The sequence below is a fragment of the Malus domestica genome, chromosome 03 (assembly GCF_042453785.1).
Source record: "Malus domestica chromosome 03, GDT2T_hap1".
Lineage (NCBI taxonomy): Eukaryota > Viridiplantae > Streptophyta > Magnoliopsida > Rosales > Rosaceae > Malus > Malus domestica.
In genome coordinates this window covers 12367999-12385627 of record NC_091663.1, presented here as the reverse complement: position 1 = coordinate 12385627, position 17629 = coordinate 12367999, and the positions used below count along the sequence as shown (strand labels likewise).

Sequence of the window (17629 nt, the reverse complement as noted above, 5' to 3'; positions counted from 1 at the left end):
CATTGTTGTTGGGGTTGTTGGGCCTCCCTCCACTTGAAGTTTGGATGGTCTCTCCAACCTGGATTATATGTGTTTGAATATGGATAATTCCTCGGTTGGTTTTGGCCTTGAAATCCAATTGCGTTAGCGCTCTCCCATCCACCATTCTCAATGAGTTGAGGGCACTTTTCCGAGGCATGTCCTTGGATAGAACATACGCCACACACCATTGGCCCTTGCATTCTCATTCCTTCGGCCATCTGAGACACAATGGAAGTAAGATTAGCTAATTGTGAATGAATGTTGGGTGTGGAACTTACCTCATGTACTTGCTACCGTCGGGGTCCTCTTTGCCCAACGCCTTCGTATTGTTGAGCGTTCAATGCTCGATTAGCAATCAAGATCTTGGCAGCCATGGGTGTTTTGTCCACCAATGCTCCACCTGCCGAGGCATCGAGCATTTGACGTTCAAGTGGTAGGAGCCCCTCGTAAAAGTATTGTAGAAGTAACTCCTCATTCATCTGATGTTGTGGACAAGAAGCAACAAGTGATTTAAAACATTCATAATAAGTAGGAAAAGACTCACCTTCTTCTTGCTGAATACCACTAATCTTTTTACGTAGGAGAATGATTCGAGAAGTTGGGAAAAACTTCTCCAAAAACGCCCTCTTCATACTCTCCCAAGATGAGACAGTTCTGGGAGCTAACTCGTACAACCAATCTTTGGCTTTATCCATTAAAGAGAATGGAAAAGCCTTCATATTCAAAATACTTCCGTCGACGTTAACCGGAGTCATGCTTGAACACACCACTTCAAATTATTTTAAATGCTTGTTCGGATCCTCCATGGACAGCCCATGGTATTTTGGAATGTGGTGGAGCAAACTTGACTTTAACTCGAACTCTTCAGTCTTACCTTGCGCAGCCGTGGGATATTGGATACACAAAGGTGCGGCATTATCTAATCCCGAAGTGGCGAGCTCCTTGAGTGTTCGGTTGTCCATGGCTTCTTCTTCTTTTTCTTCAAATTCAGATTCGGCCTCTGAACTTGAACTAGGTTCTGGATGCCTTTTCTTTCTTCTCAAAGTTCTTTCAAAATCGCCGTCGAACTCCGAGATGTTTGCACTAATATGTTGAGAACTACGAGTCATAAACTAGTACCTGAAAATAAGAAATAAACCCAATCAGCAAACTAAAATAAAAACACACAAAAATAAATAAAAAGAAACAATGAGGGATTAGCAAAGTTGCTAATCCCCGGCAACGGCGCCAAAAATTTGGTGCGAAATATATAAGCACACAAATTAAACCCTCTTTTTGTCAATTGTAGTAAAGAATGTAAGTAGGGATCGTTCTAGGCCGGGGATTAGGAGGGATTGCTAAATCACTTGGAAACTGACTTGAAAACGTAAAAACAAAGTTTAAAACACTAAAGTAGACTCAAAGAATGCAAAACTATACTTTAAAATACTAAGATAAACAAAAAGATTCAAAACAGCAAATAAACACTCAAAACTGCCTTAAAAACACTTTCTGGGCAGTTTTGAACACCTAACACTAAATTGGATGAAATTGGGTTATGACTTGACTCAAGACACTTAAAAACACAAACTAAAGTGATTACTGACTAATCTAACATTTTGAAATAAATGGGAGATTGGTTCTTGACGAATTTGAAAATAAAACAAACTTTGTAAAACAAAACAGATTGTAAATGAATTTGAATGAAACTTATGGATGGAAGGCTAGCTAGGAGGTTCTTCTCCACACATGTCACACTTGCATACAAAACGATTTCCAGTTGCTTTTCGATATACTATGAATACTCAACGCCCCAAATTAACCGTGAATTGCACTAATTAACCCTCAGTTTTTCCACAAGTTATTAGGTTGGATGATTGCATACGACAACCCAAAACATTCCCTACAAGTTCCCTACATGAATTGCATAATAGAGATACAAGCAAGAATCATTAAGTTCTATGAAAAACATAAGCATTGACGAGGCACTCGTTACTATGATTTGCATGAAACTTATGCCAAGAATTTACTTAACGTGATTGTGACTAGCAACCTTCACTACTTGTGAATATAAGTTCATAACGATTAGGTGAAACTCCCTTATATTCTAGCGTCAAATTCATGCATGAAAATTAAACGTGCACTCTCAACCAACATACACAAATCAGTTTTTATACGAACGGATAAGTAAATTGAATTCACAACTTATGAATCACAATTGGATGTAATCAAATCATATTGTAAGCATGAACATAGTTTCGAATCACCCCCTAACTAAGAGGGGTTTAGTTCCTCATGCTCGCAATTACACAAAGACAACTTAAATTAAACATTGAAATCAAAGATAGAAAACACCTAGAAACGCTCCAACACTCCCAAGGCTTGGGCATAGGCATGGCACAAGATGTTCCTTCTCCTTCATTCCTTGCAATAGTCACGGCATAAGAGATTTAGAACAGGTTTTGGGTGGTTTTTATGGTGTAGAATGGATGGGGAATGGTATGGAAAGGTTTAGGGTTGATGGGTGGTGTGGCTAGGGGTGGTGTTTGGCTGAATTTTAAGAGAATGGTGATGGAGAGGTGCGGCTAAGGTAAGGGAAAATCTGTTTTTGTTGATGAATATGGGAGGTGGTATTTATAGGCTTGAGAGAGGACCACTCCATTTCCTTTGTATGTGCAGCTTGTGTGGGTGTGTGTTGTCATGTTTCCCCTTTACATTTACACACACATGCTTCATCATTTCAACCACCAAACACACACATTTTCTGCCATGTTTTCCTTTACATTTACACACACATGCTTCATCATTTCAACCACCAAACACCCACATTTTCTGCCCATGTGTGTGCTCCATGTGTTTGCTGCCATGTTCTTTTCTTTGCCATGTGTTTGCTGCCATGTTATCATCCTAGCTGTTACACTTGCACACACACATGTTCTTTGCATCATTTCAACCACAAAACACACACAATTCCTACCCATGTGTGTGTGTTTCCTTTGCCCATGTGTGTGTGTTTTTCCTTTGCATTTACACACACATGCTTCATCATTTCAACCACCAATCCACCCATTTTCTGCCCATGTGTGTGTGTTTCCTTTGCCCATGTGTTGCCTTTCTCTTTTTATTAGCCAAATCTGCTTAGCCCTTTTCTGACCTTTCAGTGTTACAATGCCCATAACTTCTTCTAGGAAAATGAAATGAACAATCCGTAAATTGCTCCAGAAAATGGACATCCGTAGCTTTCCACGCATATAAGGCTCATTCTCTCATTCATTCTGAGCTGTTTGTAACATGCTTCCAAAGTCAGATAATCTGCACAGGCAGTTTTGACGAATTTGTTACTTAATAATTCACTTGTGCTACTTTTCTTTTCTTTGCTTGATAAATCACACAAAACACAAAAACATAGTAAATAACTCAAAAATATAAGGAACTAACTAAGAAAAGACAAGTGAATTTTATGTAAAATATATATAAATATGAGCTTATCACAAACCTAAAGTGTAAATTTTGGGATAGTCTCATACATCCGTTAGTCAAACTATTAAATATGCCGTTAATTGTGACATGGCGCCCATGTGGACAATGACTGGGCGCCACGTGTCACCCACGTTTTTTTCTTCTTCTTTTTTCTTTTTTCTTTCTTCTTCTTCTTCTTCTTCTTCCGACTGCAACTTTGTTTTTTTCTTTTTTCTTCCTCCTTCCTTCCTCCTTCTTCCTTCCCCTTCTTCTCCTTCTTCCTTCTTCTTCCTTCTCCCTTCTCCTTCTCCTTCTTCTTCCTCCGAATCTGGGGAAGTTTTTTTTTTTTCTTCTTCTTCATCCTTCTTCCTTCTCTTTCCTCCTTCTTCCTTCCTCTTCTTCTTCTTCTTCTTCCTCCGAATCTGCCCAGATTCGGTTTTTTTTTTCTTCCTTATCCTTCCTCCTTCCTCCTTCTTCCTTCTTCCTTCTTCTTTCCCCTTCTTCTCCGTCTTCCTTCTTCCTTTTTCTTCTTCTTCTTCCTCCGAATCTGCCCAGATTCGGTTTTTTTTTTCTTCCTTCTCCTTCTTCCTTCTTCCTTCCTCCATCCTCCTTCTTCCTTCTTCCTTCCCCTTCCTCTCCTTCTTCCTTCTTCCTTCTTCTTCCTCCGAATCTGGGGAAGATGAAGGTTTTTTTTTTTTTTGAGGAAGATGAAGAAGAAGGAAGAAGGAAGAAGGAAGAAGGAAGAATGAGAAGAAGGGGAAGGAAGAAGGAGGAAGGAAGAAAGAGAAGAAGAAGGAAGAAGAAGGAGGAAGAAGGAGGAAGAAGAAGAAAGAAGAAAAGAAAAAAAGTTGCAGTCGGAGGAAGAAGAAGAAGGAGGAGGAGGAGGAAGGAGGAAGAAGAAGAAAAAAACAAGAAAAAAGAAAAAGAAAAAAAAAGCCGAATCTAGGCAGATTCGGAGGAAGAAGAAGAAGAAGAAGAAGAGGAAGGAAGAAGGAGGAAGGAGAAAGAAGGAGGAAGAAGGAGAGAAAAAAAAAAAACTTCCCCAGATTTGGAGGAAGAAGAAGAAGAAGAAGGAGAAGGAGAAGAAGGGGAAGGAAGAAGGAGGAAGAAGAAGAAAGAAGAAAAAAGAAAAAAACCGAATCTGGGCAGATTCGGAGGAAGAAGAAGGAAGAAGGAAGAAGGAGGAAGAAGAAAAAAAAGAAAAAAAATTCCCCAGATTCGGAGGAAGAAGAAGGAGAAGGAGAAGGAGAAGGGAGAAGGGAGAAGGAAGAAGAAGGAAGAAGGAGAAGAAGGGGAAAGAAGAAGGAGGAAGGAAGAAGGAGGAAGGAAGAAGGAGAAGGAGGAAGAAAAAAAAAAAAAGTTGCAGTCGGAGGAAGAAGAAGAAGAAGAAGAAGAAGAAGAAGAAAGAAAAAAAAACGTGGCTGACACGTGGCGCCCATTCATTGTCCACATGGGCGCCACGTCACAATTAACGGCAGATTTAACAGTTTGACTAACGGATGTATGAGCCTGTCCCAAAATTTACACTTTAGGTATGACTCTGAGACAAAAAAAACATGATATACTAAATGTTGAAAACCATGAAACATGAGGGCAGTAAATAGTCTTTTACCCAAGAACTTAATTACAAAAACTAGACATAATCCACTCGCTTATCTATCAACTTAATAAAAGCACAAAAGAATTTATAGCGAACCAGCCTTGGTTGGAGAAGTTTTCATGTTCGACTCACAAGAATGCAATTATGATACATCTCATCCTACAAGTATCTTTGTAAATATTTTATAATTTGTCAATTAAAAGAAAGTTATGATTCCGGCATGAAAATTTTGTTTCAATCCGAACATTTCCAAATAAAAAGAAATTATGAAATAATAGAGATTCTGAAAATTCTGAAGTATTCATTTTGACCCAAAAAAAGATCAATGTATCCTAACAGAAATGGGTCGAAACAAGATAGAGCAAGAAAGAGGTGATGGCAACTGCCCTTTGGAGAGAGTGAAATTGATGTTGTCCAGTCACTTCCCAATTTATATATATATATATATATATATATTTTTTGTCAGACAATAGATTTTGTTAGATTAGATGTTAAATTAGTCACCGATGAGATTTGAACCCACTATGTCATGTAAGTTTTCAACACCTTCCTACCATTATGATAAAGGATCATTTGCACTTCCCTATTTATATTGCAAACTACATATTTATTTGATAAATACAATTACTAAAAAAAATTAAGCTTTTTCATTAACATTTGTGACTACATCTGCTTTTAGTGGTTATAGTTTATTTTTTCTACAAGAGTGAGTAGATTTGAGAGCTTAAGAAAAAATAATTTTGACGGTAGCCGGTAAGTTATCTTTTTTTATAGTTTTAAATGGAGTTTACATCCAATAGCTCAAGTGTTATCATCTTAATATGATTTTATAAAGTTATTCAGTTTAATAACTTTTTACAAATATAATAAGGAGAATTGTCGATTGTGATTATAAAAATACTTTAATAACAAATGAATAGACAAATAAGTTCACCCATTAAATCAATACAAGTTCTTCAATTAACTCAATATATTTGAGGACCATTAAAATTTCAATGATGAAGATGGCGATCGTGACACTTGAAGAGCAAGTAATCTTGCTTTTACGTTTCTTGTTTCGTGATGTGACCAAAAACATTATCCTCTGTGCCACTTGCTTGTTTAGTTTCTAGAAAATAATTTTCTTTTGATTTTGATTTTTGACTCACATTTTAATCGAAATTTGATAACAACCTTACTCGTTATGAAATGATCCCAAAAGACATAAGTCATAAAATGAAAGATAAAATAGTCTTATCCTCAGTTTGAACTATCTACTTCAAAAACATAGTTGTAAGAACGAAAGTTCAACCTCAAGACCTAATGCGTTCGCATCGGGGTGCCAAACGAAACAACTTCGTCCATAATAGCTCTTACCGTAGGAAAAGAAAAACACTTTGAACGTGATATTTAGAGACAAACCCAACCTTCCTTGTAACAATAGAATAAAGCTATTAAAATTTGATGAAAATAAATCAAATCTGGAATATTCATTGACAACCTGTGAATTTGGTTGAATCGACAAGAAAAGCCAGAAAAAAAAGTAGGGAACTTTAACGAAAAGCACCGATACTGTTCACTTTAATGAAAAACCATATTTTTACACTAAAAAATCAATTTTGATACTATTCACTTTACCCTTTATTTTGTCCTTATCGTTAAAACTCAAAGTTTTTAAGCCATTTTCATTAGTTTTCCTAAAAAAGTATCATCTGTATCTGGAATTAAATTGTTGACAATTTTATGTCTGGTCCTAAATCACTATTTGTTAAAACGATATAATCATGGTTAACTATCACAAGTATTCTTCATAGATTCATTGAATCGACAAGAAAAGCCAGAAAAAAAGTGTCATCTGTATCTGGAATCAAATTGTTGACTAGTTTATGAATTGTTCAAACCTTTTCCAGGGTATAATGTTGACTACTACGAAGAAAAGGAAGAAGCATCTTTGGATCATATTCTGCATAAAGCTCTACCTAAAACAATAAACAAATGACACCACAAGAGTTAAACGGCATGCACACCAGCTATAGATACAATTTCACCACTCGGCACAACATCGTTCGAAACCAAATACAATCTCTTGCAGGAATAGTAATAGAACAAACAAACAAAAAAAAAAAAAAAAAAAACCTTAAGAGATTCCTATATGGAAACTGTCAAAACAATTACATGGTACCAAATACATACTATTTACCAATAGTAAAGACCTGCAGTTTCAGTTTCAATCTTCACTCATAACAAAAACATGAAAACCAGCAATATAAAGGTCTAATCCTAAAAGGGAAAACCAGTTCTTTCTTAAACTTGGAAATACTAAACAATCTTATAATGTCCGATATAATCACCCCGAGTGCATATGGATGTATTAGGATACAACTCATAGTACCCAAATTACATGAGAATGATAGTCTTCTCTACAACGGGAAATGACAAGGCAACTATCATGGTACCTACCATGCATTTAGTTAAATTAGAAAACAAAGCTGTTTAATATAATATCCATCTAAAATCCTAACCCAAAAGCTCCCATATACCAAGTTGATTACATTTGTCTGCCATAAATCAGTTTTGCCATTATCTTGATAAGATACATAGAACATTTAAGAGACATATCAACTGATATCCAGAAAGATTCAACTACGTTTTGCAGGAAGTTGATAGAGTTAAGGCAAAGATCAATTAAGTATAAGTAACTTCATAGCGCATACAATGAGAATTTCAAAGAACAGAAGCCAATATAATTACATGGGCAACTAATTTATTTTAGCTTTCACCTAAGAGTGTTTAGTCTAATGGTCAGGCCCTACGTTTACTACCAATAGGTTTGGGGCTCAACACCTCTCAAGGTACCCACCTAGCAATTGCTAGAGTTTCTTGCTTCCAAAATGTCGTGGGATCAAGTGGGGGGCCTAGTGATTAGTCGGGTCAAAGATCCGGAGACAATATTTTCAAAAAAATAAAAATAAAAAAAAATAAAAAATGACTTTAGCTTTCCACAATACCTGCATATCGTGAAATTCTTTTCCAGAATGAGGATCTGCTTCAAATAGTGGATGCAAGTATGCATGCAAGAAATATCTGGAATCACACTTATCACTTGCATTCAAAAGTTGTTTAACAACTTTAGATGGAGTTATTAAATCCTTGTTTTGGATCAACAAAGGAACTGCAAGCTTGCAATCTAGCATCATTAACTGGACAACCTGAAAACTCAGAGGTGACAACCAAGCACATAAAATTAGCATGGCCAAGCATGATAGTAAAAATAAAACACCCAAAAATTGAAAATTATTCCTCTCTTATTCATCAATTACACACATCCCCAACCCCAAATATAACATTAAGTAGGTAATATTGATGCTTTCTATATTAGAAAGAGAATGACAACCCCATCATTGATATCAGAACCAACGTTTTGGTGAAATTATGAAGGTTACCTCCTTGGGAAAATCACAAAAATACCATTACTAATTTTGGAAACATAGACATTTCTATGGATAGCAGTAAATAGAGAAACTATAAATTCCAATTTACAACATATAAATTGTGAACATATTTACCATACCTTTTCCCGAATAGAATCATATCATACAAATTGTGCTTTTCAATGAAGGAAAATATGTCTGGCTTCAAAAGCTGTAAATCCAAAAAAGAACAAAAGAAATTTCCAGTTAATATCAAAACACAGTAATTGATGCAACAGCTCAATTCCCAAATTACATTAAGAAGATGTTAAATATTATGTAATCAATTCTAACTTTCGCTGTGCTTTGTGAATAAAGGTGTTGCACGTGAATATGCATCAAGAACACCTACATCAGCATATAGTGCAAATGCTTTCTCATATTGCCCATCAATCTCATACAACACTGCTAGTGCCTGGGAAGCGATGTAAAAAAATCAGAATTATCATATATTAAAAACTCATATATTCCAAGTAGATAATTCCTGACTGACCTCCTTATGGGCATTTGTCATGGACGATGTATTAAGCTGAGGTTCTATAGCTGAGATAACAGGCAATGAAGAGTAGATCACGGGTGGCCAAGATTTAACAGTTGACAAAAGCTCCTTATGAAAAGATGGATTTGTAGCGAGAGCTACAAGAGCAACCTTAAAGCACAGAGAAGAAAAGATAAATAAACAAAAGAAAAAGATATCAATCTTTTCTTGGTCGTCAAATAAAAGAGTGTAGAAAAGATTTAGCAGTTCACACTGCAATTAAAAATGTTATCCTCACAAACCTCATAAGCAGTATCACGAAGTCTTGGGTTTTCTGTTGGAACGTATGGGACTAATACGGGAAGCTGACGCAAATGAGCAAAGTGGAAAACCCATCTGTGAAGCACAGTCCGCTCCGAGTTATTTGGACGAATTGCATGCTAGAATTTCCAATTATTTACTGGGAAGACTGTAAAAAATGGGTCACAGAAAATGGTAGTTAATACCTTTCCCATGCCGAAGCAGATCCTCGCAACAATTTAGGACATACAGATGCGGCTTCAGCATATTTTCTTTCCACAATCATATGATCAAGGTATCTAGAACCTGTTAACTACATTGTAATGTTTGGGAATTGAAGAGAGAATCAAAAAGAAAAATGAAGAGAAGAGAGATGAACACAGATAGTTTTAGAGAAAGAGAGAGGGAGAGAGAGAGATTTAGAAAGAGAAATATGCTTTTGTATTAATTGATAGACTGAAGGTTACACAACTGTTTTTATAAGAGAAATTCTAACTACTCTAACCAAATACTAACAAACTTACTAACTGTATTGCTAACTGTATTACTGACTTGTACCCTTATGGTGCATTTATTGCATCGGATTATCTCGGACTAGATTAGCTTCAGGGACTAAACTGGACTGGCTTAGACTAGACTAAACTGGACTTGCTTAGACTAGACTAAACTGGACTGACTTAGGGCTGGTTTGGTATTGCTGTGCTTTGAAAAATGCTGCTGTGAGAAGAAGCGGCTGTGCTGTGAGAATAAGCGGCTGTGAAAATAAATCAACTGAGTGTTTGGTAAACTTTTTTGTAAAAGTGCTTTTGAAAAAAAAAAACAGTCTGATAGTGGGTCTTTTCATTAAAGGAGCACTGTAGCTCCGTGTGCTTTGAAAAAAAACCAGTTTTCCAAAGCTTCAAATAGCAGCTTCAGCTTTTTCCTTTGATTTCAGCTTATTCTCACAGCAGCTTCCAAAATAAGCCTTTTTTTTTCAGTTTACCAAACACCTAAAACCCTCACAGCTTTTTTTCATGGGTGCTTTTTTGTTTAAGCACCTCACTCCCAAACCACCCCTTAGTGAAGTGTTTTGTGTAATGCTGGACTAAAAAGTAGAATAATTAACAAATCCTAATATTATATTATTTAATCTATATATATTAATATTATATTATTAGTATACTCCACTTTTTTTTTTTAATAACAATTCTCCATTTTTCTATTCTCTCCCTCCCCCATCTTTTTTCTCCGTCCAAAGCAACCCAGTCCCCAGATCATCCCAATTGCCATCCAAATGGCCTCCTTATGCCACAACCCGTAGAAGCAGTCTAGTAGAAACATGGCGGCATCTAATTCTTCTCCAGGAGCAGATTGGTGGAGTTATGAGTGAAGGACCAAAATACCCACAACGAATCGAATGAGGAGAGATCGAATTCAAAAGCTGTCTGGCGAAGCGTTACAAGTTCGTTAAATCTGTGTTTGAAAATGGTTTTGGGAGAGCAAGATTGGGAGTCGATGAAGCCGAGGAACGAAGCAGAGAAGTGTTGCCTCTCGACAATGAGCTCGGCGATAAAGCATCTCGGGGATGGGCGAGTCTGAGGTCTCGTGATTGTGGGTTCAGGACGATGAGGGAGAGAGTGATGGTCGTCTGGTGGTGTAAAAGGGAGAGTGGGAACGATATGGTTGTCGTCTTGTGAGACAGAGAGCAGAGAGGGGTCTTAGCTAGTCCCATGGTTTCCGGGGACTCTCGCTAAGATTCTCTAGCGATGTCCTTAGTCTAGGCTAATCCCAGCTAGTCTCATTAATACTAGTCCCGTGAAACAACAAACATATGATTAGACTAATAGTTAATCTAGTCTAGTCCAGTGAGGGCTAGTGAGGGTAAACAAACGCCCCATTAATACTCCCTCTCAATCTCAACTAGGGTATCCCAGTTTGAGATTGCAGTAGAATCTCAAATAGCAAACACTGAAATATGGACAAATGGACCCATTGTAGAGTGTTCTTGTTCCAGTTTGACTTTGGTGTTGCTTTCTGATTGAAAAAGGTTTTGTTGCCCTGAGATTGTAGCAATTTGAGCTTGCTAATCTCCTTTCATCTTATAATAGAAAACAGTTGATTCACCAATTGTAGCTGAAGGAATGAGATGTTCATCGATCACTACCATGATATCACTACAAATGGTTAAGAGCTTTGATTCAACCTTCTGTCTATACTCCTTGAGTTGCTTCACATGAATCTCATTTCCTTTTGCTTCCTCTTTCTGTTCAATTGATGATAGGATACTCCGTGATGCGCGACAAGCACTAACAACATTCTTGTACCCAACAAAGAGCAAGTTTCTCTCTTCAACCATCAATTCAACATCAAGATTTGCGATCTTCTTCATTGCATCAACCATCTCATCGTATCGCTCTGCCTGCTCAGCAAGCTTGGTAAGGTAAGCAAAGTTCTCACGTTCAGTAGTGAGACCCCAACGGACACAACAAAACAAACAACAACCTGATCCTCCAACATACATAACAAACTCTGCAATCTTTTATCCACGTTTTCCACCTCATCTTCCAGCCATGAACTGAAACAAATAGTGCCTAGAAAACCCCAATCCTTCAAGCTTCGAGCTTTCAGCAATGAAGAATTTTACAATCCCCTGCAAATCAAGCCTTTCAACTGCCATCATTCCCTCCCAATTTAGCAACCCATCTGAATTCTCACCAAGCCAAACCAAACCCACAAAGTTCTGCTCAGTGATAACACTTGTTGATAAAATGCACAGATGCTACTTGCTCAAATAAAAATTCAATATTCCCATCCAAAACATCCAATATTTCACTGCCTCTTGCAGGTGCTTCAATCAAAGAACAGCCTCTTATAAAATTGTAATACACCCTTAGGCCGGTTATAACAATTTCTTGCGGGATTACCCTTTGTGGGATTTACCGTCAACAACTAAATTTAACATTGGCTTCGGCCTTTAAAAATAGAAGAAAAAAAATAACAAACTATAGTGTGGCATCGGCCTTAACTATAGTACCACGAGATTGCCCTTTGTGGATTTTACCAAAAAACAACTACTCTTAACAATGGCATCGGCCTTCACAATTTCAACAACAGAAAATCAACATCTATGTAGGATTAACCTTCGTGGGATTTACCTACTCACATTACGGAATTACCCTTCGTGGGATTTACCGTTAACAACTTCTTCTACCCTTCGTGGGTTTTACCTATTCACATCACGGAATTACCCTTCATGGGATTTACCATTAACAACTTCTTCTAACATCATCGTATAACCGGACTTACTGTAGATTCATGCTAACAATTGAGTTGGTTAGACTCGACATTATAGGCTGAGATAAGGGAAAATTACTGTACAAACTCCTCAACATAATTGCAGAAAAAAAGTGAAGCAGAGAGACAAGAATTGGATACTGCAAAACTTCCTGAGTAATTCTACAATGAACACCCTAAAGATATCAGTAGCAATCAAACCCAAGAATCCATACCCATTTCACCAAACATATCAAGATTTGTAGAAAAATCAAACCCAATAGAAGAAACAGAGTAGACCAGAAGGTGCCAACGGGCATGTGATGAAAGTAGCATCCCCTGGAACAAGAATCGTTAAGCAGAGCAACAGGGAGTACAATTATGAAGAATTAATCAAGTCACTCACATGCCATCTTCACAGTACAATTCACCTTGTTGAATACCCAAGAAAACTCAAACTGGTAGTGCCAATGTCCATAGTCCAACAATATTCTTGAAATTGGGAGCACACAGAAACATGAATACCCAAATCTTGAACAAATATACTTCTAAACGACAACACAAGTCACAACCAAGTAGTTGAACCGTAATTCTTAACCAGCAACAAAAAAAAACTTGAAAAATCCAGAAAAGATCCATTCTATTTGTTCAAGAATTCAGAGAAAAGGGACTGAAAACATAACCTTCAAATGAAACTTTTGAGCTAGGACTTTCTTCAAACACATGGACTGCAGTAAACAAGAAGCATAGGATTTTGGGGAAACGACACCACATTCTGAGGAAACCCCTAATTCTGACAAAACACCAAATCTAGATGAGATGAAGATATTCCACTGGATCCAAGATGTTGCTTGAAACTCCCACACAGCCAGTATAAGAGAGTCTCTTCTTTCCTCTCGATTTGGATTCAAACGGTCGCACTCTCGCTTTCTCACTTCGCAACCATCGCAAGTCTCAATCAATTTCGAAAATCTCCATCTCCAGTTCTTAAAGCTTGATTCTACAATCTCGAACCATGACTGCAAAGGTTCTTTCGTAGCCCAACAACGTCGTCCCAAATGGCGAACAAAACGGAGCACTGAAAATCAACCCAACAATCGCAGAAAAATCAACCCAAGAACAATCGCGGAAGCACTGAAAATCTAATGGAAATTTGAAGAGAAACTAAACTAGGAAGAAAAAGGAAATGTAAACTACTAAACCACTAGAATCCATGGCATGATCCTGGTGGCTCTAATACCATGTTAACTACATTGCAATGTTTGGGAATTGAAGAGAAAATCAAAAAGAAAGATGAAGTGAAGAGAGATGAACACAGATAGTTTTAGAGAGAGAGGGAGATTTAGAGAGAGAAATATGCTTTTGTATTAATTGATAGAATGAAGGTTACACAACTATTTTTATAAGAGAAATCCTAACTACTCTAACCAAAGACTAACAAACTTACTAATTGTATTGCTAATTGTATTTCTAACTATATTACTGACTTGTACCCTTCATAGAACAAACCTAGAGAAATGAAAGGAAAATTAAACAAATTGTGCAATTAATGTATTCAATTGGGATTTTGGGAGATTTTAATTCTTTTAATGAATCTAGGGGTATTCAATTAGAATTTTAAGATAGTTTATTAAAATTCTTAGAAATCCGGGTGTATTCAATTAGGATTTTAAAGAAGTTTATAACATTACATGTGTATTCAATTAGAATTTGATTTTAAAGAATTTGAGAAAGTTGAGGAATTAGAGGAAATTGGAGAGATTTTGTAGTGTATTTTAAGCATCCACAAATCTCACCTCTTCCCATGAGATTTCGAGAGAATTGAATCAAAATTTTATATGAAATCTCTACAAATCAATTCAACTCCATAAAAATCCATGAATTTATAAATCCATTAAAGACTCTCAAATTCTTAATTGAATACACCCCCTAAATCTACACGAATTGTAACAGTGGAAGTATAAGGGAATAAGCTCATGAATTACATAACAAAGCCAAAAAATCTTACAGAGCTTCTCCGTTGTTTTTCTTTGGTTATATCTATGTTGTTTGTCATTTCCCTTATTGTTAATAATCTCATAAGACCAAGGTGCATAAGCAACTAATTGATCCATATTCATATATGACACAACTCGCTTAAGTGGACTCAACGTCAAAGCTAAGAAAAAGTGGTACACCATAATTTTAGCCAGAAGGCTAAAAATTGAGCAGCTAAGAAACTTGTCAATATGGTGGGTGGGTTTTTTAATGTCGAAGTCAATATGATAGTTGTATCAGCAGGAATATGGCCAGGGACAACCAGAAATATTTTTCTAGTGGACTTTGAACAGTGTTAAGTAAAACTATTAACAAAATTTTTTTTGAGTAAAACTCTTAAAGAAAGAGGAATGCAATAAGGGACACAAACCAGTAATCACATCATGTGGTCACTAGAATTCACTTGTTAAATTGTAATAGACACATAATCTGTTACATAGTCTGGTAAGAAATAGATACTCCAGTATAGTATGACTTAAGGGGGAAAAAACTAACAAAATAAACTATCTTCTCTATATAAATTTGACGTGCTTTTTTTCTCTAATTCCTCACAGCACAATTCACTAACTATGATTTTGTCAAAATCACATCTTGAGGCTGAATGACTAGAAAAAATGTGAGTTGGGGCATAGCTTTCAGACCTATAGTTGAAATGATTAAGTGTTTGGTTGTAATAAAAAGTTTGAAAATGAGTTTCATCAAAATCAGACAAAGCTTGAGTTTGGCAGTGTAATATGTGGCTCCGCTGGCGGTGGAGCTTAGCCTTGGAATGTTTAGCAGTGTAAAAGAATTAAAAGAGGTGGTGACATATAGAGAAATGATTAGTAAAAGGTATTGAAGTGAATATAGAAATGGGCTCATGACAAAGGTTTTGTGGAAGAATGCAAATTAACAGGCTTTAGTTTCAGTTGTGTGTTTCAAATGGTGTAATATATACTAGTCAAGTACTATGCACAAAAAACATGCATAACGTATAAACTGAATACTTTGGGTTTTGGCATGCTCACAATAGGTGGTCTTTTCTAGTCTCATTAACAACCAGCCATGCATACTCAAAGTTACAATTGTGTTTAATGGGTTTATTTTCACTTTCTAAATTTTAATCCAACATTCTCCTTCAATTTCAATGTTTTCTTTGGCAATGGTTTTACCTTCTTTTTTTTCGGTCAATTGGAGATTTCATAATAAAGTCCAAATGAACATTGTACACAAATCACTCAACTGCAAGTTTACAACTGCCCTTTAAAATGGAAGGAGGATACAGAGAGAAAGTAGAGACAACACAATGAGAATTTTTGAGAGAGAGAGAGAGAGAGAAATGCTTTCTTGCTTTCATTAAGTCTCAAATGATCAACTTTACAGTATTTAGAGACTTCTCATTTATTACTCACGAAGAAACTGAGCTGACTACTCAAACAGAAAATAGCTGACTTAACAACCTAAATAGACTTTTAACAACTTCCTTCTTCAATCTGTGAAACTTGGCAATGTTACAATGGTTGATATCTTTACATCCCCTTCAATCTCATGCTTGGAAGAGCCAAGCATGAGATTGGCACAATGTTGATGAACAGTGGTGCAGAAAGATCCTTTACCGGTATGTCTACAAATTGTTCTGCAAAAGATACATGTTGCACATTCAAATCCCCTCTTGTAACCCTTTTTCTGACAATGTGGTAATATATCTCAATGTGTTTTGTTAGAGCATGAGTTAGTGAGTGTAGGATTGTTACACTTGTCACAAGATTAGGAGTTGTGTGTTGGTTAGGTAGTTAAGTTTGTTGTGTATAAATAGTGATGTACATTGCATTACTTGCTGATTAAGTAAAATCATATACAATTTCTTTCTTCTCTCTCTTTCTCTCTCTATCTCTCTCTCTCTCTCTCTCTCTCTAAAACTGTTCTTCATAGATCATAAATCTTCCATTGATATTGGTTAACATGGTATCAATCGCCTTTGATGCTTGCACATGATACTTCGATTCGTCTTCTTGCTTCCGCTACCTTCGATTTTGTCTTCGGCTGCCTCTGATTTCTGTTTCTTGATTCTCAAAGATTTCTTCGTCTTTGTGTACCCTTATTGTCTAGGGTTTGGCTCGATCTTGTACTGTGATCGATCTTTCTTCTATATCTCTCTGGCATGTGCACTCCAAGTGTTTGTGATTTGTTCTTAGCGAAGTTTTTTCTTGCACAATGATCTGATTCAATTGTTTTCTACAACAATGGTGACTGCTGCTCAACTTACAATTCTTCAATCTCCAATTACGGCCTTCGTTTCCACAATCTTTACATCGGTGAACGTGAAATTAAATGATTCCAACTACTTGAATTGTCATTTTCAGATGCAACTCATGCTGGAAAGCAATGGCATTATGGGATTTGTTGTTGGTTCCAATCCCTGCCCTGTGCCTAATGTCTTTGCTGAATCTGGTTTTGACTCTTCTACTTCTAAGAAATGCGATGAATTGCTAGTATGGAAAATGCATGATAGGGCTGTTATGCAACTTATTACTGCGACTTTATCCTCGGTTACTATGTCTTGTGCGATTGGTAGCAAAACCTCCAAAGAACTTTGGGTTTGTCTTAAAGAACAATTTTCCACTGTGTCAAGAACTAGTATTTTTCCAATGAAGTCTAATTTGTAGAACCTCAGAAAAGGGTCTGATACTGTTAGTCAGTATTTACATAAAATTAAATAGGCTAGGGATTACTTGGCAGCTGCAGGGGTCTATTTTGTTGATGAAGACATTGTAATTCTAGCCTTGAATGGACTCCCTCCTGAGTATAATACCTTCAGATGTGTGGTTAGGGGTAGAGAAAGTGTGATTTCCCTTAAAGAGTTTCGATCACAATTATTGGCTGAAGAAAGCATTGTGGACAATGTTTCTGTTGCTCCTTCATATCTCACTACTATGGCTGCTAACTCTGGACTTACTATGTCTCAAGCACCACCACTTCAGTAGTTTAATGGTTCTCATGGTCAATATTCCTATCTTAATGGTGGTTATAAGTCTTTTGATATGAACAAGGGCAAGGAAAAGTTCAATCAAGGTC

General features: G+C 36.6%; 3 protein-coding genes across 3 annotated transcripts; 1 reads left to right on the top strand and 2 right to left on the bottom strand.

Annotated features, from left to right (window-relative positions):
- Positions 1-6878: 6878 nt before the first annotated feature.
- LOC139194433 (vacuolar protein sorting-associated protein 41 homolog) lies at positions 6879-9704 on the bottom strand. Its single transcript, XM_070818998.1, has 7 exons — positions 9493-9704; positions 9289-9382; positions 9002-9157; positions 8861-8923; positions 8610-8680; positions 8047-8247; positions 6879-7017 (listed from the first exon to the last, which is right to left on the bottom strand). The coding sequence occupies exons 1-6, from the start codon at positions 9570-9572 to the stop codon at positions 8235-8237; spliced, it is 477 nt and encodes a 158-aa protein (XP_070675099.1). The 5' UTR covers positions 9573-9704; the 3' UTR covers positions 6879-7017; positions 8047-8234.
- Positions 9705-11348: 1644 nt separating this feature from the next.
- LOC139194662 (14-3-3-like protein B) lies at positions 11349-11786 on the bottom strand. Its single transcript, XM_070819558.1, has one exon. The coding sequence runs from the start codon at positions 11784-11786 to the stop codon at positions 11349-11351; it is 438 nt and encodes a 145-aa protein (XP_070675659.1).
- Positions 11787-16797: 5011 nt separating this feature from the next.
- LOC139194661 (uncharacterized) lies at positions 16798-17538 on the top strand. The gene is made up of 2 exons (XM_070819557.1): positions 16798-17151; positions 17275-17538. The coding sequence occupies exons 1-2, from the start codon at positions 16798-16800 to the stop codon at positions 17536-17538; spliced, it is 618 nt and encodes a 205-aa protein (XP_070675658.1).
- Positions 17539-17629: the final 91 nt, after the last annotated feature.